The sequence below is a fragment of the Oryctolagus cuniculus genome, chromosome X, assembly GCF_051225735.1.
Source record: "Oryctolagus cuniculus isolate XC-2025 breed Fujian yellow rabbit chromosome X, ASM5122573v1, whole genome shotgun sequence".
Taxonomy (NCBI): domain Eukaryota; kingdom Metazoa; phylum Chordata; class Mammalia; order Lagomorpha; family Leporidae; genus Oryctolagus; species Oryctolagus cuniculus.
The window spans coordinates 37,192,749-37,220,613 of NC_142888.1; the positions used below are offsets into that span (position 1 = coordinate 37,192,749).

Sequence of the window (27,865 nt, forward strand, 5' to 3'; positions counted from 1 at the left end):
AATTTGTAATATAGTTTATAGCTTCTGATCAGCATATACCTGCACCATTGTAGTGAACTGGACAGTGTATCTTCTTCGGCCTGCGGTAAACCGTACACTTGTTTCTCCCGATTTCCAGGCAGAGTCAATAGTGCTGTTGTTGCTTGCGCTGTAACTACACCAACGCCCAGAGCGATCATCAAACCAGCGCCAGTTGTTGCTGTTGGACTGTAGGTACTAAATATCAAAGCAAAAAAAATTTTCTCCTTGGTATTTCCTTCAAGGTTGTCAGTGATAGTAACTTCATCACTGTTCATTGCTAAAACTAATCCAGGAAAAAGAAATATACTGGACATGTAGCAAGTTTTGAAAACTGCGTTTCCATTGACATTAGTCCTCACAATCCTTAGGATCTATCTAAGCAAAAATCCATCTACATCCTTGTATTGCCATCTTCTACTTTCCTTTTGTTTCTAATGGTTTTTCCCCAAAAAGGGAACATTCATTTCCGATCTGCGGGAACAAAACCTCTCCTTCTAAGAAGGTAGTAAGGTAATGTCACATGTAATATTCTTTCTCTGTGGAGCACTTGTCTTTGGAGGAACTGTTGCACACTCAGGGCTTCACATAACATGAGAGCCACTCCTCTTCCAGAGACCGTAAATCCCTTTAACAATGACTTCCAGAGTAAGTGCTTGGCGCACTGGGCCAGCAGCTCCAACTCACCACTTAGAACAGAAATGTGGCTCTGAAGATCCCTAATGAAATTTATACTTTGGTCAGAGACCTTTACATTCTTCACTGCCCTCTAATATTCTCTTACAGTCTGCTCTTTTCTCAAGAAACCTAGACTGTCCTGCCAACCATATATATATCACACACCTTAGTCATCTGCGCTCTCCTTTTTGAGGATATGGCTGTCTTCTCATAGAAATCAATCAGGAGCAACACAGGGGTGATCCACCTAAAAACAAAAAATGATTTCTTCTGGGAAAGTCTGAAATATGTGCAAATTGGCAGAATGTATCTTTATTTCATTAAGCACCTCACAATTTTCAAAATACTTAAAGTATCCAGATTTGACCCATATGTGAGCCAGAAAAGTGCCTGAGATACAGACCTTAAGCTTGAGGGGTCAAGTCCCACAGCAACACAAAATCAAACAGGCTGGAAACAGTCACTCACTTTGGGGTCTGGATCTCCTTTTGCTCCTTGGCGGCCTGTAAGCAAGGCTGAACCACTTCCAAGAGCTTGATCAGAACATTAAGGATGCCACTGGATTCAACCACCCAAGCACAAGGCAGCTTCAGCTCCTGAATCATTAATCAAAGCAAAAAAAATAAACCAGGTTAGCAACTTCTACTCAGTATCAAGAATTTAGAAGGTGTAGGAGAACATGAAGGTAAATAGTAATACAGTTTGCTGGATTTGAATTCTACCTTACCACTTACTGGCTGTGTAATGTGAAATGAGTTACTTAAAATTTTCTAGGTTCTAGCTTTCTCATGGGTCTGAGGGAATTAAACTTTTATCTCCAGGGTAATGTGATGATTAATGAGGTTATTCAATGCGCTCCACACAGTGCCTGGCACATTACTATGTGTTTAATATGAAAATATTCATATCATCAGGCATTGTGATCTTAGCTGTGCAGTCTTAACCATGTGGAACTTGCAGTCTCCAATTTGCAGAGAAGTTTTAGAATCTTAAAAAGCAGATGGAATAAATACACTAATGGCTCCTACTCCTGGGGCTACACTAATGTGTTACCTGTAACTGGAAATGAATATCCAAAAAAGTTAGTTATTTAAGAAACTTTCCCAAGTATTTAATCTATGCATAAGGTGCTATAAAAAGAATGATTACATCTAGCACAAAGGGAAAGTCCCTGGAGAGTAGGCACACCATTTGGCCTTCTTATAAGGAGTTTATTTCATTAAGTTCGGTTTTAAATTAAACATGAAGAGCTACAAATGAATAACCCAAGGTCAACTGCCTCTTAGCTCCTATGTTGATTAGAACAAGAATCATGTCTTATTCCAGTCATGCTCTTGCCTCAAGTAAGCTGACTCATCAGGTAAGGAAAGGAGGAGCCTGATTCCACTTGACGCTTCCACCTTAATGCTGACCAAATTCCAATTTCCACACCCCGCCCTTTATGTGGCCACCAGTTAGGTTTCTTCAAAGGGGCAAAAATATTCCATGACCAAACTATGATAGTAATTTGAATACTTGTCTTTCTAACTGCCACCTTATAATCCTTTAAGACACAATACAATCAATTAGCACTTGTTCTGAGAAATCTTTCTCACATTATCCAGAAGTGACACATACACCATTCCCAAACTCACACAAAACAGTATTGCTGATATAATTTATGTAGCCCAGAATACTGTAGTATGTACTTAATTGTGCTCATTTTCACTTAGCTTCATGAAATATGCCTCACACATCTAATTCAATGCCTCATAAAATTGGTATTTGATAATTCTTTGATAAATTAATTATAGGGCTCAAAAGAATCCAAATCTTACCTCAAAAAGCAATGTTAAAAGCAAGATTCTAGTAGCCAAATTGGAGGCCTGGGGCAGAGTAGCCATCTGACTGATCCACTCTGACACAGTTTTTGTGTCACTTGTTGTCAGTGGAAGAGCAGCTTTGATTAATACATCCGCAGCTTCCCACACCTACAGAAGCAAAAAAGTGACCCAGACAGGAAATGGTAGTGAAAATATTTTCAACCTATTAGGATGCTCCTAATCCAACACATTCACTGAAGAGAGATAGATAAACAGTAACATGTTACAGATTTGGGTCTGTACCAAAAGATGTATGGTTCTAAAGGAACATCACCAAATGACTACTTTCTTGGGCTAGACTACAAGACTACAATTTGCTGGTTCACTCTGCAAATAGCCCCAGTGGCCAGGATTGGGCCAGGTTGAAGCCAGGAGTCTGGAGCTTCCTGCAGGTGGCAGGGGCCCAGGATTTAGGCCATTTTCCACTGCTTTCCCAGGAACATTAGTAGGGAGCTGGAATGGAAGTGGAGCAATCAGGTCTCAAACAGGTGCTCAGGTGGGATGCGGCCTCACAGGTGACAATGTAACCAGCTGCACAGAACAAGACCTAGGCAATTCATATTTTAAGAATCCCTGGTGCAGATAGTTAACCCCCAAAATGTTCTACCGATTTACACTTTATCAATCTTTCATTTCCCCCAGAGTTATCACAAAAAACAAAAACCATGCATGTTAGAAATGTCAGTATGGTTTTTGTTTGCATACATTAAATTTTAATTTGAAATTATTGCTCTTTTATATCATAGCTTTAGTTTTATTATGATCATTTAAGTTCTTAATGTAGATGAAAAAGATACTAAACCTTTCTGTGAAAGATGTTTTATAGTTATATGTTTATATTGATGCCACCCCAAAGCATTTCCCTTTTTTATTTCTTTCCATTTCTAGGTTTTAAAATTATACAAAACAAAACAATAGCATTCTATTTATAAAGAACTAGAAGAGTCCTGTTCAAAGCTTGCCAACACAAAGAAATGACAAATGTTAAAGGAGAGGAGACTGCTAGTCATCTTAATCTGATCATCACATTGTACACAAGTATCAAATTATCACACTGTACCTCATAAATGTGGACTCTTACTATCATCAATTAAAGAAATAAATAACAAAAGCCATATAAAAAAGATTTCAATGATTTAAGTACATGAATAGATTAACAAATAAAAAAGAAAATTACAACCAAAACATTAACTGGCTATCTCATTTTGGATAATTTTTGATTTTACTTCTACATAGTTAGCATAAATTAATGAATAAATTGATTTCATGAGGTAAAGCATGACTTAAAAAAGATACCACAAGTACTCATCATGATGGGGATCTATTTATTGAAGGGATTGATACAAAGGAGGAAAAAACATTTATTTATCATTAACCCATGGGATGGGGCTGAACTTGACTTAAGCAAGACATGTTTTAGACATTTGTTTGTGTGTGTATATATATATTTATAAAAGAGGCTAGAAAAAGAGCTCTGTTTTTCTTTCCTGAAGATATTTTTTGTGACATAGTTCACTGTTGCAAGAAACATTCAAGTAAGAACTAGACTACCAGATCAAAATAAGCCCAAGACTATACCCATATGGAGTAGAATTCAAAAATAATGTTATTTCAGAAATCAGGTTTTGACAGATGGCAGGGAAACCACTTCACTTAGCCTCTTCTTACGGCCCCTTGAGAGCTTACCTGATTGACAACTTGTTTCAGAATCATGTCCCGATAGTCTGCTCCATTACGTTTGATTGCTGTCATGATCAGATCACACACCCGGTACACTGTGTCTGGCAGCTCATCAAGAAGGTGGAAACAGCCTGGTAACATGGTATCTGTGAAAGTATGGAGCTCATCTTGCTCCAGAGGGTCAGCATCCTGAAATTTCTCCAGACACTTAGCTTCTTCTTCTTCTTGCTTTTCCCGGGCTTTCCGTTCCTCTTCTTCCTTCCTGCAAGCAACTTCCTGGAGGCAGGGAAGGAAGAGTGATAGCATACGGAAGAGGTGGAGGAAGAAAAGTGAGGGAGACCTTCAGAATGGATTTACCTCACCATATGAATACCCCCTACCTTCTCAAGCAGTTGATACTTTCATCATGGTGTGGCAATGAATATGAGGGCAGATACTCAGGTTAAGGGAAGGCAGAAGGGGGGTAAATCTTCATATCATAAAATCCTGACAATTTATTTGCAGCATCCTACACCATCTCCCACAAAATTACTTTTAGACACTGTCTTCTATTGTCTGCCAGTATATGAAATTAAAATGACTGGTACCAAGTTTGGCCTAATGGGCACTACCAAGTACATTTTGAAGTCTGGAAATAAAGATTAATGCTTCTTCTGCTTCGCCTAAAGATTCAGGTCAATGTGGGGTAGCTCAGTGATGGATGGCATAGTTGGGACAAATGAGTACTTGCACCTATTTCTTTAAACTTTAATTCTACCACTAATTACATGGTAGCCTAATGTTCATAGAAATACTAATTAATGTACCAAGCCCTTTTGAACTCCATTTCCTAGTTACCTCAGGTGACTCTGCCCTTTGATCCATTGGAATATCCTGTCCCAGAGACATGGCAATTGCTCTCATCATCTGGTCCTCTTCGGACATGCTGAGATCCTACAGAACGACAACAAAAAAATCCAGCAACTACATACATCCACACAAAAACCCAATGCGGCTTCCCCAACTCACAATGAATCAGACATCTTGTGCTGATACTTTAGAGATGGAACATGCTGCTTTCTCTAGAGAAAATCAACTAGGCTTACCTGGTCACTACAAGAACCGAGGGGATTAATCAGAATGAAAATTAAGCACAGAAAGGGGGGCTTCAATGTGACCACCTAATTCTCCATCTCAATAAAGTGTGCCTCTTCTACTTCTTTTTGACTTATGGGTTATTCTGCAAACCAAGTCCAGTAATTTGCATGGCCGAGGTATATTCTGGAGATTTGAGAGTTACCATGAAAAAGAAAATATTGGCATGGAGGTATTTGAAAATGAGAAGCAGCTTATAGAAAGATCAGTGATGGAAGGATGAGGGTAAAAAAAAAAGGATATCGGCAGCCAAAGCAATATCCTCGAAAATCAGAGCTCCTGAGCCAACTCACTCGAACAACTCCTCCCATGATTGGAGGAGGGTGGGTTAGAAGGTACTCTGTGGCCTGCTCCATGGTGCTGGTATTCAACAAGGCCTCCATGGCATGTTCCCTTGTGAAGCCCATGTCCATGAGCTATAAAAAGAATGCAAGAGTTCAGCACCATATGAACTGAAAAATTCAAATGCATTTTAGAAAGAAAGGACTCTTTTCAAGATAGGAACTGAAAGCATGTATAAGTCAAGGCAGTTAGTAACACGAACAACCCTTTCTGTTTGGTGCTTCCACAGCATTGAAACATTAAAGCTACTGAGGAAGGAAGTCAAGGTGATTCTCATTTCCATTCTCTAAGAAAGTGGGGGAGGAGGATAGAGGTTATTGTGACTAACAGGGTTAACTATAATTAAAAGACTGAAACCATAAAGGATCTAGAAAATAAACTGGTAATTGAAGATGTGCCCGAAAAACTGATCTAGGAATTCTACTACTAAGCAGAAAATCATGAGATGTACACATAAGGTACTTATACACCACAGCCTTAAAACATCAAACAAAAACATCTCTTAATGACGGCAGTGCAGCTCTACATAGTGTTTGATGTTGATTAGATTAAAATCAGGCACAGAACCAAGTGACTTAGAAAGAAAGACAATGACGACCTTGAGTGAAGGTAGTCATTATGAATGTCTTGTAAAAAATACATCGCTGTGTTTTTCGAGTTTTCTAAAGTGAGTATTAATTACTTTTTCAAAGAAATGATGCACGCATGTAATAGAAGACAGATGTGAAAAGCACTCTAGACACAGAGAACACACATACATAAAAATTCCAAGAGCAAAATGCTGAAACACTCAGAGGCTGAAGAGGAAGGATCTTATGTATTGTTTCCTTCCCCCTTCTAGTCTCCAATTTTTACAATGTGGATGAAAAATTTATTTGGAAATAGAAAAAAAGGTTTTGTACTGACTAAAGTTTCAAACTGCTCTTGGAGAATAAAGCTGGACCACAGCATCCCTCCACCTTTACAGGTTAACCAGATAATAGCCAAGCAAAATTTGCCTGTTATGGTTTGTCTTCTTTAAAACTCTTGTTGAAACTTAAATCCCAATTTTAGATATTAAGAGGTGGGACTTTAAGAGGTGAATAATGGACTCATCTATTCATGCAACTAATGGATTAACAGGTTATCTTGAGAGTGGGTCTGCTATAAGACAGTTTGTCTAGGCCTCTCACCATTGATGCCCTGTACTGCCTTGGGACTCTGCATGCAAAAATGCCATCACCACCAGATGCAACACTGAACCACACCCATGAGCCAAAAATAAGTCTCTTTTCTTTATAACTTAGACCCAGCATGAGGTCCTGTGCTATCAGCAACAGAAAATGGACTGAGAGCGCCTCCAAAGAAGCTGGAAGCAGCAGGCTACTGAGAATACTGTTAAGACTTCCAATAGTAATTAATGTGCTTAGGAGGACACACATCTAGTACCTGTGCAGAGCACTGGGACTACACCCCAGCTTTCCTTAGGAGAAAAAAAAACTGCTAGGAGGGAGTGAATTTAAATCTATCTCTTAGCTAACAGGACAGGGCACTTAGTGGTACATGAACCTAGAAAACTCACAAGCATTGGATTGGTTTAGGTGCAAAGTCTGGAGCCTGGAGTGCCAGGCTAGCAGCACCTTACCTGTTGTAGCTGCTGCTGGTTGACTTGAGGTTCCCTGCGGGAGCCACCTTCTTCTTGCCCTGCATCTTCTTCTCCCCGAGATCCCTCCTTCTCTTTGCTCAGTCTCTCTCGAATCACAGGTTCTCCACGGAGGATATGGCACAAAATAGCTAGCATGGACTCAGCCATTCGCCCACCATACACCTTCAGCGGTTTCCGATTCCACAGGTTCTTGATGCAAGTAAAGGCTGCCTGTTAAGTTATTTGAAAAGTTTGTGAAGATCATTTTGTCTCAATTCAAAGTCCCAAGAGGAATAAGTTTAAGACCTATGCAATAGTCCTGCCACAATCTGTTAGTGTCAACAAGAAAAATCCTAGGTCAGCACTGAGAGGCCCCAAAGAAACAAAGAAAAAGGGCATATACTTCAATATGGAAGTACCAATCTGAAGTTTATACTACAGAATTCTCAAATGGTCTCTGTATTCCCTTCTGTAAGACAGCCCCATCCAATGGTTCTTCAGCAATCACGTTATTTCACCAAGGAGGACAGAACAAAATAGGAGTTACCTAGTAAGCATGAGAAATTTTTCTTGCTTTTATGTGCCAAATACTCACTTTCTGAGTTACCACAAGAAAGCGCAGGGCACTGAATTGTGGAAAGTTCTGGACACCTCCAGGCAATTTGGCAGGCAGTGAATGTGGAGATTCAAGCACCGTGGTGGGATTCACCATCTTCTCCACTAGCATAAGCCAGGCATCTAGGAATTCTCCTGTACCATCAGGTAAATCTGAATGCTCCAGTCCCTCAGAAACAGGGACTTTGCCTCCCATGGACAGAGCCCAGTTGAAAGTTCTAAAACACAATTAAGAGAAAATGTGGAATTAGCATATTAGTGTTTGAGATTGGGGGTGGAGGTGGTTATACATTTAAAAGATCCGAAATCTCTATATTGGTACTACATGTCCTTCCTCCCAGGAGGTATTACTTCTAATCTACCATTTAAAAAATTTGAGAGGCAGAGCAAGGGACAGACAAAGAGGTCTTCCATCTGCTGTTTCACTCCCCAAATGGCTGCAATAGCCAGAGCTGGGATGATCTGAAGCTTCTTCCACACAGGTCTGGCACGTGGGTGCAGGGGCCAAGCACTTGGACCATCGTCTACTGTTTTCCCAGGAATTAGCAGGCAGCTGAATTGGAAGTGGAGCCAGGACTTGAACCAGCGCCTACAGGGGATGCTGGCACCACAGGCAGAGGCTTAACCTAGTATGCCACAGTGTCAACTCCTGTCCACCATTTATTAACTCTACTTTTTAAAGCTTTACCTCTGTCCCCATCCTGCCAAAGGAGAGAAACTCAGTTTACAATGTTATGACCAAGAAAATGAGAAAACTTACTGTATTTAGGGAAACAGAAAAGATAAGCCCATTAGAGAAATATATACTGTGAACCAGAAGTTCAACAAGGAAAAGCAGAGACCCTTTTAAACACCCCTAGGACAAGCTAAATATCAACCTCCAAGGAAAACAGACAAACACGCTAAAAGTTTACAATGCCAAGGACATTAACAATATGTATCCTACTGACAAAAGATAGGTGACTTAGAAAGCTGTGGGCTGGAAAGGCACAAAGAAAAGACCAAACTCCAAAAAATGCTTCTCTTGGAAGCAAATGATCCTTACTCAAAAAGAGCGTTGTGGCCTCCAGAGCAGAGAAATTTCTGTAGCATTAGGTGGTAGGGATACTTCCTCTCATCAAACAGCATTGGGGATGTGAAACCAACTGAACAGATGAAGAATGTCAGCCTGAATGAGGGAAAATGAAAAAAAAAAAAAAAATTCAACCTTCTCAGAAGCAGACAGAGAAGCAATGGAAAATTCACGTAAAAGCCAAGAGTAAAATTTAACAAAACTTTAAAACAAAGGGTTATTAAAATAAAGGTCATTAAAATAAAGGGTTACTGAAATGCATTCTGATTGCAAATGCCTTGGACATTTCTATGTTGTACTAGATACAAATAAAACAAGCACTTCACACTTTCTTTGGGGTATGCATCAGGAGTTAGTAAGGGACCAAACAGTTCATTCAGCAAATTACACTGCTTTTATGGCAACATTCTAGTCCTTGCATCTTACAGCAGAACCTCACCTGAAGCGGGGCGTTGGTGTATATGGTGGAGGCTGCCAAGACAAACCCTTTGTCAGTAGCTTAGTGAGGGCTGAGGCTGTTGATCGAGCAGCGGGTGTTGGTGCTGTAGTCGTGCTGGCGGCATGATGACTCCGTCTCTGGCGCACAGGAGACCCCACACAAAGTTTAACAAGGAGTCCAAATAGCTCGGCAAGTGCTCGGCCTAATCTGGATGAAGCTAGAACCCAGAAGTCCAAATAAGACTGTATTCTCAAAATGGGTTTCATTACAATAGACACATTACCATTAATACTTTCTTATGAATGACCACTTCCTCCCAAAGAATACCTAGGAAACATTTGAGTTTGTCTCCACATACGGTAATCTAAAAAGGAAATTTGTTCAAATTCCTTTTTTATGAGAAGACAGAAGTATGTTGGTAACATATGTAACAAATGTGAATAACAAATAAGCATTCAGAGGTATACATTATATATTGTCTGATCACAATATGAAAGATTTAAGGGGGGAAATGCTAGAGAAAGCATAAAAATTTCACTTACAGAATTAGGTAAATTATACACTTCAAATGTTCATCTCTACAGGACACGTTTTTTAATTTATGTGGGGACTTTGAAATGTTCATGGAAAAATGGAATGAAAAGATAAGGTTTTTGGTGCAAAAAATTCATGTTTTTTTCCATAACACTTTCTAAGAATTTGTTGAAGACCATTCACATGCATGGATTTCAACTATTTCTGCACTAAGATAAATTTATTTTTAATTCCATTTTCCATGACATTTTCTGGAAGTACCCTTCTATTGTTGAACAAAAATTGGACTACAAATACAAGCATAGAAAAAGAAAATGCATAAAGAGAAAGAAAATTAAGCCTAAACATTGTTTCTCTGCTTTTCTGTAAAATACTTTTCTGTACTTTTACAGTTCTACAGTATTTAGTAGTTCTAAAAAGCAAACGGAAATGCTACAGAGCATTTTTTCAAATAAACACTATTTCATCATGATATAGAGACAAGAAGGGCTAAGTCTGAATCAAATTATGTCTTGTAAGGATGTACATGCACATATGAATCCATGGTATAAAAACAAGCTCTACTGGAGCTCATGTCACATTTCAAGCTTAAAACTTAGTAAGCTCTGAGACATACAGCATAGCAAGAGAGGAAAGAGTCCTTCTTCTTATTTCATTCAGATTAAGATTTCTTAATCCTGGGCTACACGTATACATGTACTATCTAGCTGGAAGGTGGGTATTCCAAGGCACTGAAAACCTAATGAATTCAAGTCAATGGGAAAAACACATCCAAACATTAGGTTTGTATTTTCTCACTATGGCTTTCAGGTAAACAGACAGCAAAGTGGCTCAAAGGTAGTTCAAGGACTAGAGAAAAAACTAAATGGCAGTGATCACAGAGAAATAGACATCAAAAGCATATACTGTGCCTGCAAAGTAGCCCTCTTAGAATGCTCTAAGGTCATATCAAAAAGTTTTGTGAAACAAAGCAAGGTGAGATAAACATGGATATCATCTCAGATGGTCAATTTTACTTTAATTTGGGGATACTGCTGGTAAACTTTCAAAATTCAACTAAGTGTAAAATTCATTAAGATTTAAGATAAAAAAATGGAAATAGCAAAGGCCACTTTCTGCTTTTCAGCAGGGCTCCAGATGCCCAGAAGTTAGACTTTCACATTTCTTTAAAGCATCAGGAAGAGGCAACTACTAAGGAATATACAAAATAGGCCAACCATCGATATTATGTTAAGGGGTAAAAGATGGCAAATACAAATCAGTGTGCATCCTTGTGTCCTGCCAATGTAGTATTCATGGAGCTGCCAGTGACTTTAATAAAACATATACCAGACTATGTCACTTGTCAGCAAAATTTAAAGAAGAGAAAACCGAAGAGGATACTAGTAGAGTAACAAATCAGGTAATTAGGAGAGTTTACTAACACACACACACATACATACACACACACAAACAAGGGTAAAGTGCTTCTAGAAGGAAATGGTGGGCAACTGTCCAACTGCAGACAGATGAGAAGGGAACTGAAACATAATCAGTGGATTCAGTATTAGTGGAATGGTAGGAGCAGAAGCCATTTGCAATAGTTGAAGAGAAGGAATTAAGATGGGAGGGTAGACATAGCACTCAGAAAGAAGATTCCCTTGTACTCTATATTCTTAGCAGTTACAGAGCCTGTTACATCATAGGCATTCAACAACGTACACCTGAAAGCAACTCACAGAAATTTCAAACTTTGTGAAATCAAAGTATATAGCATTTTCAACTCAGTTTGAGGAATGGCTGAGGCTCTGAAAAGCCAAAAATGGAAGTAGAAAAAAGAAAATCACTCACCTGACAACAAAGGCTTGATTTGCTTGATTCTGGCAGCCATGGCTGGTGTGATTTTAGATTTGCCCTTCGAGTCTGAAGTAGTAGGTTCGTCTGTCTCCATGGGAGCCAATGTGTCACCATCTAGTCCAATGCCTTCCAATAAGCCCTGGGTAGAAGCATCCATACTTCCAGCTGTTCCATCCTGTTCTCCATCTGCAGATACAAGAAAGAAACATTAAGACCTTCTAGAGCCAGCACTTACCTGGTGCCTTGTTCTGAATCTCAAGAACGAGCTACCTATGGTATATGTTACTCTTAAAAACTAAAACAGCCAGAAAGTGTACCGATATGCTTTTCTGTTTGGAGCTGTATTAAGTAGCTAATGTTGACATCTTCAAATGAAAGCATATCAACTGTCTTAACAAAGGGCTCCCCTGGGAGACTGCCATAGGTACAGCACAACCCCTGGGGTACCATTCACATGGACTGCAGTGTACAAAGTGCCTGTTGCTCTCAACGCAGGTGCTCTGCTATAATTTTCTATTTTATTGACAAACTCAAATTTGACATTACAGATTATCACTGGAGAATTCTACTCCTAGTATTTAAGAATATTGTATGCAAATATGGGATGACTTTTTGTTATATGTGTGTGCTGTAAGAATTAAAAATTAATCTTTATGCAAACTGAAAGAAGTTATCAGGTTTTCATTTCAATACTCTAAAAGTCAAATAGAAAATAAGTGCTCTTTGCAAAAAGTGTTCAAGAAGCTGCTGGAAAAAATACATCTGGATTCTTAGGAGAGTCAGTTCTTTGCAAGTGAATCTAATCCCATTCTCAGTTCTTAGTAAATTGCTTGATTTCTTTGAGTTAAATTTGGTATATTTGTGGGGGGGAGGGGTCAGCATGTGCCACGGCAGGTTAAGCTGCACACTCTGAAGCAGACATCACATATCAGTGGTTGAGTCCCAGCTGCTCTGCTTCCAATTCAGCTCCCTGCTAATGCACCTGGGAAGGCAGAGGAAGATGGCCAAAGTACTGGGGCCATTGCCACCCATGTGGGAGACCTAGACTAAGTTCCGGGTCCCTGGCTTCAGTCTGGCCCAGTCTCAGCTATGCAGCCATTTGGGGACCAGCAGATGAAGACATCTGACTCTTAAATAAATTTTCTGCTTTATGCTTAATGTTCTGGAATAGTTATTTTTTACTAATTTTTGGTTTGTTGCATTAGGGCAAAAAATTGCTCATGATTTTGGCTTATTCCAATTTGGAGCTTTATGATACAACATAAAAGCAATTTTCTAAACCAGCACTATCTAAAAGAAATATAATGTGATCCACATATAATTTTAATTTTCCTAGCAGCCACATTAAAAAGTAAAAAGAGGGGCCAGCGCTGTGGCGTGGTAGGTTAATCCTCCGCCTGAGGCACCAGCATTCCATATGGGCGCCGGTTCTAGTCCCGGCTGCTCCTCTTCCAATCCAGCTCTCTACTATGGCCTGGGAAAGCAGTAGAAGATGGCCCAGGTGCTTGGGCCCCTGCACCCACATGGGGCACCAGGAAGAAGCTCCTGGCTCCTGGCTTCGGATCGGCATAGCTCCGGCCGTTGCAGCAAACTGGGGAGTGAACCAACGGATGTAAGACCTTTTACTGTCTCTCCCTCTCACTGTCTGTAACTCTACCTCTCAAATAAATAAAATCTTAAAAAAAAAAGTAAAAAGAAACACTTTAGGTTTTAAATAATAAATTTTTTAGCATACTATAATAAAAAAATTTTTTTTTGCCAGGCAGAGTTAGACAGTGAGAGAGACAGAGAGGGAGTTATAGACAGTGAAGAGAGAGACAGAGAGAAAGGTCTTCCTTCTGTTGGTTCACTCCCCTAATGGCCGCTATGGCTGGCGCTGCGTCGATCCAAAGCCAGGAGCTGGGTACTTCCTCCTGGTCTCCCATATGGGTGCAGGGACCCAAGCACTTGGGCCATCCTCCACTGCCCTCCCGGCCCACAGCAGAGAGCTGGACTGGAAGAGGAGCAACCGGGACTAGTACCCAGCACCCCAACCTGGACTAGAACCTGGGGTGCCGGCGCCATAGGCAGAGGATTAGCCAAGTGAGCCATGGTGTTGGCCAAAATTTTGTTATTTCAACATATCATCAAAACGTCTTGATATTTTACAATAAAATTAAAACTCCACCATATTTTGATACAGTGATTTCTAGGAATCAATCTATATTTGCATAAAACCACAAAGATGTTCACTATTCAAAATAATGGACTGGAAACTTAACAGGGCAGGGAATGGTCACTTCATTTACCTTTACTTGGCACTTAATGTTAAGTGAAGCAAGAAAGCTATGAGGCATTTTACCTAAGACATCACAAATACCTCAGAGAAAGATATTAGGCAAAGTCTTCCAAACTCTGTTTTTGTGGTGGTGGAAATATGGGTGATTTTTCTTTCTACATTTTCTAATTTTTAAAATTAAGTGTATGTGTTTTTATAAAGACACTAAAATAGTTTATTTATAGTAATATGTAATGATTCAATGAAAAGATGAAAACTGAAGGACTATGGACAACAGAGCTAGCGACATTTTCATGACAAACCTATAAAAACAGGGAAACAGAACTGAAGGGAACAAGTAAGATTTTAGTTTCTTAGAGTTACCTGATTTTTTTCCGCCCTGGGCCGTACCTGTCTTCTCATCCTTTGGAACCAGTTTCTGCATGTCTGCCTGGCCAAATTCACAACCAGATGGTAGGCTGCAATAAGATCAATAAGATATAAACAGTGAGGAAAAACCAACACTTATCATTTACTTATTTATTTTGGTGTCAAAAAAAATTTTTGAAATCCATGCAGTTTTTTTCTTAACACACGTTTTCCATTAACGTTCTGAAGTATGCACAAATTTCAAAATATTTTTGCAGTGCTGGCATTGTGGCACAGTGGGTAAAGCCACCACCTGTGACGCCGGCATCCCATATGGGTACCAGTTCACATCTCGGCTGCTCCACTTTCAATCCAGCTCCCTGATAATGGTCTGGGAAAGCAGCAGAAGATGGCACAAATGTTTGGGCACCTGTCACCCAGGTGGGAGACCCAGAAGAAGCTCCTGGCTTTGTCTTGGCCCAGCCCCAGAGACTTTGTAGCCATCTGGGGAACGAACCAGTAGATGGAAGATGTCTCCCCCTGCAACTCTGACTTTCAAATAAATAAATAAATAAATCTTAAATAAGTACTTTTGCACAAAAACAAACTTAAATCCTATTTTCCATGAACTTTATCAAATATCCTCATATTAGACATATTTTATAACTTGCTGACACTATCCCTCCTGCAGCAGACGAGCTGAATGTAATAAAAAATCTGCAATTCATAATGTAACACTTACCATTTCGATTCTTCGTATATGGCTAACAATTGGACCCAATGTTAAACACCTTCTATGCTGACATGACACAGCTACAATGAGTCATCAAATCAAAGATGCTCATTTGTGATGCAGTCCATAGGTTGGTAAGTGGACAACACAACAAAAACTTCTGAACTCTTTACCATACTCTGCCATCCCTGAGCACAATAACCCTCTGGGCTCACTGAGCTTCATTTCTTTGTCAGAAAAGCTAGCAGATAATAAAAAGGGATGATGAGCATTCTCTTACCTGTTTGGGGTACAGAGAGAGAGGAGAACAGTGCTTTCCCATACTAGCGAACAGTATAACTGGCTCAGTTTGCTCAGAACACTCAGACCCAACTGAGAGCCCCACTGGTTTACAGAAATGGAACGAATTTCACTCTGCAGCCAAAGCAGAAAGAATTTCAAGTTTGAGATGTCCTTTGACAAAAATCAACATTCAGCTGGTTTAAGATTATATTATTCCTTTGTTACTATTCTAACGTAATTATTCTCTTCACCAAAATGTCCATATTTAAGATAACACTTCCACACATTATTCCCTTACAATATTTACAAACTGTCTTTAACTTTTGTCCTCATCCCTTTTTGTAAAGCAAAAGGTAAACATTAGTGACAACTTTTTTCCTGAATCAAAGAAACAATTTTGTAGCCTCATTAACAATTTATTTATTAATTATTTTGCTGTGGAGGGGGAGGGAGGCCTTCTTATTTCTCTCTAACCTCTTTACTTCAGGGAATATTTACATTTAATTCTTAAATTGAATACTGTTTCATTTTCATTTAATAAAAAGTAATACAAAAAAATAAACCCTGAGGCTTTGTTATGCTAGTTTTCTGAACAGTATACAAGTTATGCTTTTTATTTCTGATGTGACTAACCCACTGATGGCAGAGAATACACTCCTACTCAACAGCACACATAAAACAGCCCTGTTCAGCAATGATACCACTGATCTTCGGTATCAGTTGCCTGAGGAATGAAGTCAGAAAAATTCTGAGCACCTACACAAAGATGCCTTTTTTCTGGAATCACAAGAAGAGATTGTAGGCACAGACCCTGATATTAAGGACATTTTTAGTAATCTAATTACTATTGATTTAAATGTTATGTGGCAAAATGTCCTTCAATAACCCATTATCAGGCCTACATACACTTATAATAAAGATTAGAAAGTAGTGAAGCCAGATGACCATCTGATGGAGATTTGTCTGGTAAAAGGGTAACTGACTATATAAATTAATGCCCAATAATATAACAATCTCTCTCATTCTCTAAAAAGTGCAGTTCATATAATAATGATATAGTCACAAGGGAGAGTAACACAGCAACTTGATGCACAAATGTAAATTTTCCACTAGAAGGGTAAACACAATCAAAAACTCTCAGCCTAAATCGGATGGTTCTTTCAGCTATAGCCCAGGTAGGTTTGCTTCTAAGCAGGGTGACCTGCCAATGTTCTAAGTATTTCACTGGCTTTAAATGAACATGCATTGCTCTAAGATTATTCTTACCTGTCCAACTCTGCAAGTATGAACAAACATCATAATGTAGGCATGAGCAGCAGTGAGTGCATGTAGCAGAGGTGTGGCCTGGGCCGAGAGGGTAGCATCAGCAACATTACCAGCACAAGCCAGCTCTCGCAACAACACTGATCCCCCTGGGGATTCAATTGGGCGGTGCAAGGGCTCCAAGGAGGAGAGGATTGAGTCCAACTGAAGGAGACCTTCCTGAAGAACTTTGGGTTCATGTGATAGTGTCTGAAAAAAGAATAACAATTAAAATGTTAATAAGTAATGAACTTCATATGCATTATAGCTTTAATAGTCACAAAGGAAGTGACTATTAAAGCCTCCCAAATTTCTGACATGGTCATGGCCACTGACATGGTAGAACTACAGTATGATCCAGGTATGATGTACCTCAACACCTCTTTCTACAGAAACACACTACTTTCAAATTTCTTGAGCCAATCATACTTAAATGCTCATGATGGCCAAACTGGAATATCTTTATAGCAAAGATTATGCTTTAAGATTAATTCCAAATTTTGTTCAGTAGGAAGCAATGATAAGAAAGGTTCAAAAGCATGGAAGTAAACTGCTACTACAGTGTTCTTTTCTTCCTAAGAAACAATTCTGGGATAGGCACCACCTAGACAACCCGTGGATTATACGGTCCTTTTGATTTCTTTCCAACCAGAGAAAATATCTAACAGTAAAATAACCATGGCTTGCAATCTAAGGAAAGGAAAAACGATGTGTTTTCCAATGACTTTAAACCTATTCCAACCTCTACAGTGTCTCCTAGAGGTAGGATAAAGATGGATCAGTTTTTTTCCATTTATCTCTTATGAATATCATCTAACTCAATATTTGCAAAGAGCAAAATAAAACAGAACACTGAAAAGCTATGTCACAATTATGCATCTTTCAAAGTCAATATGGAACTGCATATCTTTTTCAGAATCACTTGTAACTACACAAATCAGCCAATAAAAGTTTCAGATTTAATAGCATTCACTGTCAAAATCCCAATGACAATTTATCATTTGTTTTCTGTAGAAATAGAAAAACCCCTTCCAAACATTCATAGGAAATCTCAAGTGACCCAAAATTGCCAAAACAACCCTGAGGAAAAAACTTAGAGACCTCCCTTTTCCTGATTTTCAACCTTATCACAAAATTATAGTAATCCAAACAGTGGTACTGGTATGAAGACAGATTTATAGACCAATGGTATAGAATAGAGAAGCCAAAAGTAAAACTTCACCAATCTATGGTCAAATGATTTTCAACAAAAGTGCCAAGACCATTAAATGAAGAAGTCTTGTATTGGGAAAACTGGATAGTCACATGTGAAAGAATTAAGTTGATCCTTATCTTACACCATATGAAAAAAACTCACTCAAAATGGACAGAAGACCTAAATTTAAGTGCTAAAATCATCAACTCCTAGAAGAAAACCATAGGGTGAAGCTGCATGACACTGGATTTGGCAATGATTTCTTGAATATGACACCAAAAGCACAGGCAACAAAAGAAAAAAAAAAGATAAATGGACTTCAATGAAATTAAAACTTTTGTGTGCAAAAGAACACCATCAAGGTGAAAAGGCAATCCATACAATGAGAAAAATATTTGCAAATCATGCATCTGATAAAGGATTAATGTCCAGAATTTATAAAGAAGTCCTAAAACTCAACAATCAAAAAAGCCTGTTTCAAAATGAGTAAAGGACTTGAACAGACCTTTCTCAAGAGATAAAAACATGGCTGAAAAGATACTAAACATCAGTAATTATTAGGAAAACACAGGTCAAAATTAAAATAAGATGTCACTTCATACCCACTATGACGCCTATTGGTAAAAAAAAAAAAAATCAATAGATAAGCATTGGTGAGAATTTGGAGAAACTAGAACCCTTATGCATTGCTGGTGGAATGTAAAATGATAAAGCTGCTACGGAAAACAGACTGGTAGCTCTTCAAAAACTAAACATAGACTGACCATATGATCCAACTATCCAACTTCTAGTTATATACCCCACAGAATTAAAAGCAAGATGATGAAGAGATATGTGGACACTGGTGTTCATAGCAGTACTATTCACAATCACCAAAAGGTAGAAGCAACCCAAGTATCCATATAAACAGATGAATGGATAAACTGGTTTATACATACAATGAAATATTATCCAGCTTCACAAAGGGAGCAAATTCTAACACATGCTACAAAATGAATGTACTTTGAGGACACAATTATGTTTAGTGAAATAACTTAGTCACAAAAGGAGAAAGAAGTGCCTCCATACTGTAGACTGTAGACAAATCTAGACAGAAATTTGAATGACAGCTGCCAAGGGAAGGAGGGAAGAATGAGTAGTAGTTTTTTAATGAATAGCTTCAGTTTTGCTGCATGAATAAAGTTCTGGAGTTTGGTTACACTACAATGTGACTGAACAGTACACTTCAAAATGGTTAAGATATCATATTTCATGTTATGTTAGTTAAAACCAGTAAAGAAAAGTAAGATAAAGGACATTCATTTTCAGAAGAATTCAACAGTGAACTACAGGTCAATTATGTTAAAAATAATATATGAAGTCAGTTAAAAAAAAAGTTCATTGAGGGGCTGATGTTGTGGCGTAGCAGGTAGAGCTACAACCTATGACACCAGCATCTCATATGAGTGCTGGTTCATGTCTCAGTTGCTCCACTCTGATCCAGCTCCCTGCTAGTGGCCTAGGAAAAGCAGTGGAGAACGGCCCAAGCACTTGGGTTCTGCCATTTATGTGGGAGACCCAGATGAAGCTCAAGGACCCTGGCTTCAGCCTGGCTGAGTCATGGCAGTTGTGGCCATCTGGGGAATGAATCAATGGATGGAAGATTTCTCTCTCTCTAATTCTGATTTCCAAAATAAATAAACCAATATTAAGAAAAAAAGTTCCTTAAAATGGGAATGAAAAATTTTTGAAATCCATGCATACAAGGGGTCTTCAAAAAGTCCAAGAATAATGTGTATTATAAATAAACTTGCACGGATTTCAAGGTTCTTCCACCGTAATAAGCAGCTTTCATTCCATTTTTCAACATAATTTTGGATATATCTGTGTGTCTATCAAACATGAAAGAGGGAAAAATATAGGGCTAAAAATGCCAGAATATATGTATCTATAAAAAATTTTAAAGAACCCACTAATAAAACATAGCTACAAAGCTTTCCTGTATATATACTATATTATTCTCTCCAATAAACTCTAAATGATTTTAGAACAACATACCAAACTCAGGAACAAAGAAAAATTATCTTGACATCTCAATAAAAAATAATGTGGCACACTATATATATTAGTCACAAAATTTACTCATAACATAATATAAATTTAGTCATTATTTTTCAACTGTAGGTGAGACCACAGTAAAAACATATATGCAGAAGTATGACAAAATTGATTTCTACAAAGAAATGAACATATTTGGCTAATGCTTCTTACCAATATGGATTTGCAGACACCTGCAACAGCCTGACAGGCAGCAGATGTGGGAAAGTCAATGGGCAGATTGGGAAGACCCAAAATGGTAACCAAAGGCAAGAGTCCTTTCTGATTCACAAATTCCTGGCAGTGGTCATCTGTTGTATTGTTGCTCAGAATAGATTCCACAAATTTCATCTAGGTAATGAAAATTTTTTAAGAAAAGTTAGAGCCTGACACTTGGAACTAAAAGGCCACCTTGGAGCAAGGACAAAGGTAGCATTGTAGTTGTTACATCACGATGTTATAGAACAGCAAAACCTCAGGCAAACAGGGATAGGTGTATGACACAGACTCTAACAAATTCCTGGGAAACAGAATAATCATGTTCTTTCTAAACTACCTTTTCAATCAAATAATTTGAGGGCACAGAGAAGTCAAGTGACTTGCTCAGGTCCTCACTATGAATTAGCGACAGCCTCTCTTCCAATTTCTTAACATGATAAGTTAGTGCTTCTTGCATGATAATATGTTCATTTCTCCCCAAAGGAAAATAAATCTTTTTTTTTTAATGCAAAGGAAACCTGGAACTCTGGAAGAGTGATTTGAACCAACTGAAGCAGTTTATAGGAGTACGAGGGAAAAAAATGTGGGCAACCAAACATAGGCACAAGAGAAACCATCTCTGGAAGTCCTGAAGTGCTTAATAACAAAGAAAAAGTGCTAAGTGGACTGTCCCTTATTGATATGCAATTTTGGGAAAACACAAACTTTTCACCTTTTCCTGTGAATTTTTCATAAAGTTAAAAGGAAAGTCCACATTGGAAGTAATGGGAAAAAAATACTGGACACATTCAGAAAATATTGGATTGGCGTAGGAAAGCTCACTTCCATCCTATTTGGATTCTAATGGGAATGGTAAAAATGAACAGAAAATTGGGAATAAAAAGGAAGGCACGACTGCTAGCCTTTGGCAAACCAGCATCACAGAACAAAAACAAAAGGTCTGCACATTTCCCCCTCTGCATTTACAGAGCCCAAGCTGGGGGTGGGCATTTAATTCAGTTTAGTAGCCCACTGGGACTCCCACATCCCACAACAGAGTGCTGCTTAAAGTCCTGCCTCCTCAACTTCCAACCAACCCTCATGCTAATGTGCACCCTGGGAAGCAGCAGATAATGGCTCAAGTACTTGAGTCCCTACCACCCATGTGTGAGATCTGGATTGAGTCAATCTTCTGACTAGCCCAACCCTGTCTGTTGCAAGCGTTTGGAGAGTAAACAAGCAGATGGAAGGTTTGTCTGTCTCTCTTCCTCTCAAATAAAATATATTTTTAAAAAGAGCCTAAATATAAATATGGAAATAATTAGACCCTTTGATAACCACACACATTTTCCAGAAAAGCACACACCCTTCACTCAGTTTGCCATACAATGAATCTTACCACATTAAGGATGTAATCCATGAGGGGAATAGGAATACGTTCCTCTGTATCAACAACCCTGTCAAGGGAGAAAAGAATGAGTTACACAGAAATTCACAATAGCAGTGCAAGAGACCAAAGTGAGGAAAGGGACAGTGCTACTCCAAGCCTTTCTCAGTTAGGCATGGCCCACAGTACATTAGCCTTTAGATGTACATACTGGAGAAAAACAAAAAGCCGAAGTTCATTCTCAAGATTGCTTGCCTAGCTTGATGAGGCTTGAAAGCAGAAAGGGAAAAAAGAGAAGCTTTCAAAATCTCAGCATCTGTATATACCATAATAGAAAAATTACCCTCTCTCAGGCTAAGTACTGTTGGAAGATTTGCCCACAAGAAAATATTAAAAATAAATTCAAAGACTTTTAACATTTGCTTAAAGAAAGGAGCTAAAGAAAGAAACACATAAATATCTTACCATGTTCTTGTACCAAGTTTAAACTTATGGAAAGTAGGAAATAGAATCGAGTTTTGTTCAAAAATCCATAATTAGATCATAGAAATATGGAATTAAAAGTTAAGTTTATGTAAGTACCAAAAAACTGAAATCTGTGCATAGCTTTTTCATAGCATGAGATTTTTCCATGAAATTTTGAAAGCCACTTGTATACTGAAATGAACAAAATATATCTCAAAGATAAACCCTGGGAAAGAGTAAGACTTAAGTAGAAAAATGGAGCATTTTGGAGATAGGCCCTTGGAATAGATTAGGGCAGGGAATGGGGGTGTGGAGAAAAGGAGCAGACAGAAGTGAGAAGTAGGTAGGGGGAGAAAAGAAGGCAACAAACTAAGTCTTCATCTCCGAGAAAGAAAAAATGTGAATAAAGATTCTCCAGGCACAAGAATATCTGACAGCAAAATGTTGAACAAGCAAAGGGATGGAGAGGTAACACGAATGGCTTCAGAGATCAAATATCCAGGACTAGGGTTTGGGTAGGATGTTGCAAACATCCTCAATGAAAACTGTAGGGAAGAACTTTGTACAAAGGGAAGACCACAGACCTTTTCTTGACTATAAAGTTCCTCCTTAGAAACATGGCAGCACTCTGTTATTTATACCAATTATCCATCCCAACTTGGCCTTACTTCACCAGGAAAAATCCAGACGACCACCTCTAACAGCCAACAAGTGCAGGTGAGGCTCCAACCCAAAGAGACACCTGCCTCTTGGTAAATTTCAAAGACAAACAACCTGAATAATGTAATAAGTGGGAGTAATATGCTCCCTTCATTTGCTAGATGCAAGTTGGGGAGAACAAGAAAAGAAAGCAAACCAATAGTGGTTCTCAATACGAAGCAGGAACAAATTGGTTCAGTAACCACTTTTCTGGCTATTCTCATCATTTGGCTCTCTGACCAAGAAGCCATATATAGGTACTAAAAATAATTCAATATATTCTACCTACTAACTGATTACAAGAAAAATCATTCTAATCTTTATCTCATTTGAAACTTTGGCCCAAAGCATCTTTCAATAAAAGACTGCATTCTCATGATGAATAAAGTGATTTACCCTAGTTAAAAACTTCTTCCTTTTTGCCCTCCCCAAAACATACATATTCCCAAACTCAAATTTATATATGTATTTATGATGGTGGAGCCACTGATCAGAAGTTAAGGAGAGTTTCATATTTGGTGTCATAGTACAGCATACAAGACAAAAGATCATATTTTTCTTTTGAAGGGGGTTGGGGACATGACCTTCCCTCCTAGCCCAAGAAAAGACAGCTGCCTTTTGCAAAGGAGCCCTCTCATCAGTGGTTCCCACTTCCAGGGAAGAGATGGTTCTCTGTACCCATTGCCTTTAAAGCCCAGACAACTACTATTCACGTTCCAAAGATCACATGGACTTACATAATCCATTTCTTTCAAGTTGCTCAGGAGATGTGAGTGTTAAGCTAGGAACACTAAATGGAATCAACCACAAAATGAACTATGGTGCCCCCAAAAAGAAATCCTGGGTACTTACAAGTATATTCATCTATAACAGTATCAAATTTTTTGGGTTTGAATAACTTAGAAGGCAGAAAAAAAAAAGAGGCCAGAAGACAAGCATTTAGCACTATTCGTGTGAACACTTCTGAATGAAGACAGCACTCCATGGATCTGGGGTGGACCATGTTGGCTAAACTTCCTCATCTCCAGCACAAAATTATGAATCCCAAGATCATATATAAGCACAATTACTTTAAGTACCAGCTGTTGGTTTAGAAAAAAGAAGGGAAAGAGAACTGCCTTGGCCAGAGGGGGAAAACAACTCAGAAACCCAAATTCCATCAATAGGAGAACGGATAAACACAATATTCATAGACTCAACAACAAAAAGTAACAAGCCACTGAAAGAGACCATAGGAATGAATCTTAAAAACAAAACAAAACCACAATGAGGAAAGAAGCCAAGAAAGCATATACATATACAACAGATATAATATACATAGAAGCTTCCATTTATATGATATTTTATTTATAGAATGTTCTTGAAAAGGAAAAATTATTATACAATGAAAGAAGTAATATAAGCAGGTATCTCATTTTTGGTGGGGAAACTCAAAACTTAAAATCAATAGTTTACTATAATGGCATTATACCTCAATAAAAAAAAAAAAACCTGGGGAAAAATGTGTGTGTGTGTGTGTGTGTGTGTGTGTCTGTGTAAATCACCGGATAATGAATGAGGGCATGGGAAACAGGAATTTGTTTTGAGGTTCCACTGAAGAATTTTGGATTTAGTGGAGGAGACTGACAAGACTTAAGAGATAGATTCCAAATATTTCTAAGCCTATTCCCCAGACTGTCTGAAGGTGTACACCTACTACCATAACTGCCTGCGATAAAAAGAGTAAAAAAATTCTCTTCCTTCTCTGCAGAATGAAGCCCGAGTTTCGATAAGTCTCTTGCTTTTTCTCACAAGCCTAATAATCCACTTAGTGACTCAATTCTAGGCTTCTAAAGACAGCACAGTGAAAAAAGTATATACATGTATCAACATGTGGGGGATTCTTGAAAATATTATGTGAATGAGGTAGTGATGAACACCTATGCCCATGCTGGGCAGAGTGTGGAACAACACTGATACTAAAGTAGAGCAACTAGTAGAATCCTTTGCATCTTAGAAGCTACATCTGAATTATCACTATGGTAGAATACTAACAGAATACTAATGCTGTAGATGTAGATTGCTCTCCAGGCATTTTAGTCTAAGGGGTTCTTTGATATATGATCTTTACTCATTCAATTAAATAAATACTTACTGATTACTTATTATAAGAGATAGGGATACACTGCTGAATGAGTCCATGTCCCTGCCCTTGAGGAACATAGAGAAGCCATTAGCTTATATAAATAATCTTCACAAAACTGTTGGGAGAATACAAGATTGACTTCTACTTTGCAAATGCAAAGTTGCTTTAACCCAGTCGAATCTCAAGTTTTTTTTTTTGTTTGTTTTTTGTTTTTTGACAGGCAGAGTGGACAGTGAGAGAGAGAGACAGAGAGAAAGGTCTTCCTTTGCCGTTGGTTCACCCTCCAATGGCCGCCGCGGCCGGCGCGCTGCGGCCGGCGCACCGCGCTGATCCGATGGCAGGAGCCAGGAGCCAGGTGCTTTTTCCTGGTCTCCCATGGGGTGCAGGGCCCAAGCATCCGGGCCATCCTCCACTGCACTCCCTGGCCACAGCAGAGAGCTGGCCTGGAAGAGGGGCAACCGGGACAGAATCCGGCGCCCCAACCGGGACTAGAACCCGGTGTGCCGGTGCCGCTAGGTGGAGGATTAGCCTAGTGAGCCGCGGCGCCGGCCTCAAGTTTTTCAATTCCAAATATTTCAATTATATGATACTTATTTCAAAATTATTATAAGTTTTATTTATGCTCAATTTAAGCCTTTATAGGCATCCTCTATGTAGGATGATGGGACATAATGGGCTAAAAATGAGATATTTGAGTTGGCCTTGCTAGAATATGGCAGATGGGAAAAAAGGGAGTTGGTAAGATGATTTGGGAATGTGGGATAAATGTGGACAGAACACAAGTGATAAAGGATATCCAAAGAAAGGAATGGTGGGTGAAATGAAGGCTGTGGAGGTGACAGCTATCCACAATGGTTAAGACAGTGCTGCTTGGTATGCAAACACCCCATATCAGAGAGCCTGGTTTTGAGTTTTGGCTTTGCTCCCAGTTCTAGCACCTTGGGAGGCAGCAGGTAACGGCTGAAATACTTGTGTGTCTGGCACCCGACATGGGACAGCTGGACTGAGTTCTTTTTTTTGTTTGGACAGGCAGAGTTAGACAGTGAGAGAGAGAGAGAGAGACAAAGAGAAAGGACTTCCTTCCATTGGTTCACTCCCCAAATGGCCGCTACAGCCAGCACTGCACAAAGCCAGGAGCCAGGTGCTTCCTCCTGGTCTCCCATGCAGGTGCAGGCGCCCAAGCACTTGGGCCATCCTCCACTGCCCTCCCGGGCCACAGCAGAGAGCTGGAATGGAAGAGGAGCAACTGGGACCAGAACCCGGTGCCTAAATGGGATGCTGGCGCTGCAGGCAAGGGATTAACCAAGTGAGCCACGGCGCCGGCCCCAGCTGGGCTAAGTTCTGAGCTCCGACTTTGGCCTGGTCTACCAGTGGCTAATGTGGCCATCTGGGGAGTGAACCAGCAGAGGAAACCCATGTCTGTCTTTCAAATAACTAAATAAATTAATGATAAATAAATGAAGGTTATGGAGAAAATGCTGATTTATTGCAACAAACTGAATTTTGGGCATATTAGATTTAAGAGGCCTTTAAAATGTTCAGATAGATAAATTATATGCAGATTCATACACACATATTGACTTACAACCACCACCACCCATGTGTGAGAAATCTTTTCTTATTTATAGTCAGGAAAAGGAATCTCAACCAGCAGGGTCACTGACAATGAAGGGTGTGGCAAAGGAAGCAGTAAGACTCTAATTCCTTCACAAAAAAAGGTCTTGCTTTCTTTCAAGATGTCTGTTTTTTTTTTTTCCCAGAAATAGAACATTTTAAAGAAAACAGAAAATGCTGACAGAATGAAGGTAAGGTTTGCCCTCTCAGAAGCAATGCACTTGTTCATATCACACCAAATTACTGATGACAATAGGTTCATTATCATCTGCAGTTCCAAGAGGACATACTAATTTTCAATTGAGGCCTTCCCCTGTACCTCAATCTTTTCTCCACCTTAATCTTTTCATAAGCCCCAAGCTGCCCATCTGCATCAACTGAAACCCACTCACAGTCATGCCTAAAATGCTCATGCCTTTCTCAGAACTACTTATCTATAAACAACAGCATAAATGAGTGAATGTATGACTGTCCAGAAAGATCACTCCTGCTTCTGAAAAAGGTGATTAAGAGTTACAGCTATAAAGTCACATTTCATTAACTGCAGGTGAATACTGTAAGCTCAAAGAGCCTAGTAGAGTATACACCACCAGGCTTTAAAATACCCCTACCCAAGTCCTGGTAGACAGTTCTTACGTAGAACAAAGCTTATAAACAAATAGAAATGAGAAGGAAAATATACAATGCCTGGTTATTTATAGTATACCCCAAAGTTAATTTTCTGGAACAGAAAATAATCAAATGAACAACAACACAATGAATACCTGCAGCTCTTAAGAAGTTTTTAGGAGACATGCTTCAAAAAAAGCAATGCAGGCCAGGCATTTGGCCTAGAGGTCACTATTGGAGAACCTGGGTTTGGATCCCAGTTCCGCTTCCAGTTTCTTGCTAATGCACACCCTGGGAAGCAGCAGGTAATGGCTCAAGTGGTAAGCCACACACATGGAAGACTTAGACTGGGGTCCAGTCTCCTATCTTTGGCCTGGCCCAGTCCTAGGTCTCACAAGCATATGGGGAATAGTGGATGGGAGCGCTCTCTGGCTCTCCATGTCTCTCTGCCTTTTAAATAAAAAAGTACGATATGTTTCATATGTTCTTGAAACAATCAAGCAGTCAATGATGTGGAATATCAAATCAACAAAGGGAAAACAAGTCCTCTGTGCAAAGCCCGTCAACCTGATTTACTGAACTGTGATTCAATCTCAAACAGTCCCAAGAAGCTTCATAATGTAATCAATTTTATCACATACAAAACAAACAACACACACAGGTGAAAAAAGGGAAAACTACACATTCTTAGGGCCGGAAATAACCTTAAAATTATCTAAT

The 27,865-nt window shown here is 39.1% G+C and overlaps 1 protein-coding gene across 50 annotated transcripts in view; it reads right to left on the bottom strand.

Annotated features, from left to right (window-relative positions):
- The window catches only part of HUWE1 (HECT, UBA and WWE domain containing E3 ubiquitin protein ligase 1), a 142,696-nt gene that overhangs the window by 45,246 nt on the left and 69,585 nt on the right, over positions 1-27,865 (bottom strand). For 43 of the 50 annotated variants that reach the window (XM_089324739.1, XM_089324748.1, XM_070067312.2 and 40 more), the window contains 17 exons: positions 21,646-21,703; positions 20,223-20,399; positions 16,742-16,987; positions 15,474-15,607; positions 14,476-14,570; positions 11,829-12,020; positions 9,465-9,681; positions 8,999-9,121; positions 7,934-8,171; positions 7,339-7,569; positions 5,666-5,788; positions 5,076-5,171; positions 4,245-4,514; positions 2,514-2,666; positions 1,165-1,292; positions 862-943; positions 40-216 (listed from right to left, as the gene is read on the bottom strand). In XM_089324739.1, the coding sequence (XP_089180865.1) occupies positions 40-216; positions 862-943; positions 1,165-1,292; positions 2,514-2,666; positions 4,245-4,514; positions 5,076-5,171; positions 5,666-5,788; positions 7,339-7,569; positions 7,934-8,171; positions 8,999-9,121; positions 9,465-9,681; positions 11,829-12,020; positions 14,476-14,570; positions 15,474-15,607; positions 16,742-16,987; positions 20,223-20,399; positions 21,646-21,703 (2,740 nt within the window). The remainder of the gene's footprint in view (positions 1-39; positions 217-861; positions 944-1,164; positions 1,293-2,513; positions 2,667-4,244; positions 4,515-5,075; positions 5,172-5,665; positions 5,789-7,338; positions 7,570-7,933; positions 8,172-8,998; positions 9,122-9,464; positions 9,682-11,828; positions 12,021-14,475; positions 14,571-15,473; positions 15,608-16,741; positions 16,988-20,222; positions 20,400-21,645; positions 21,704-27,865) is intronic. The other 7 variants (XM_089324753.1, XM_070067323.2, XM_089324752.1 and 4 more) reach the window with 1 other exon arrangement.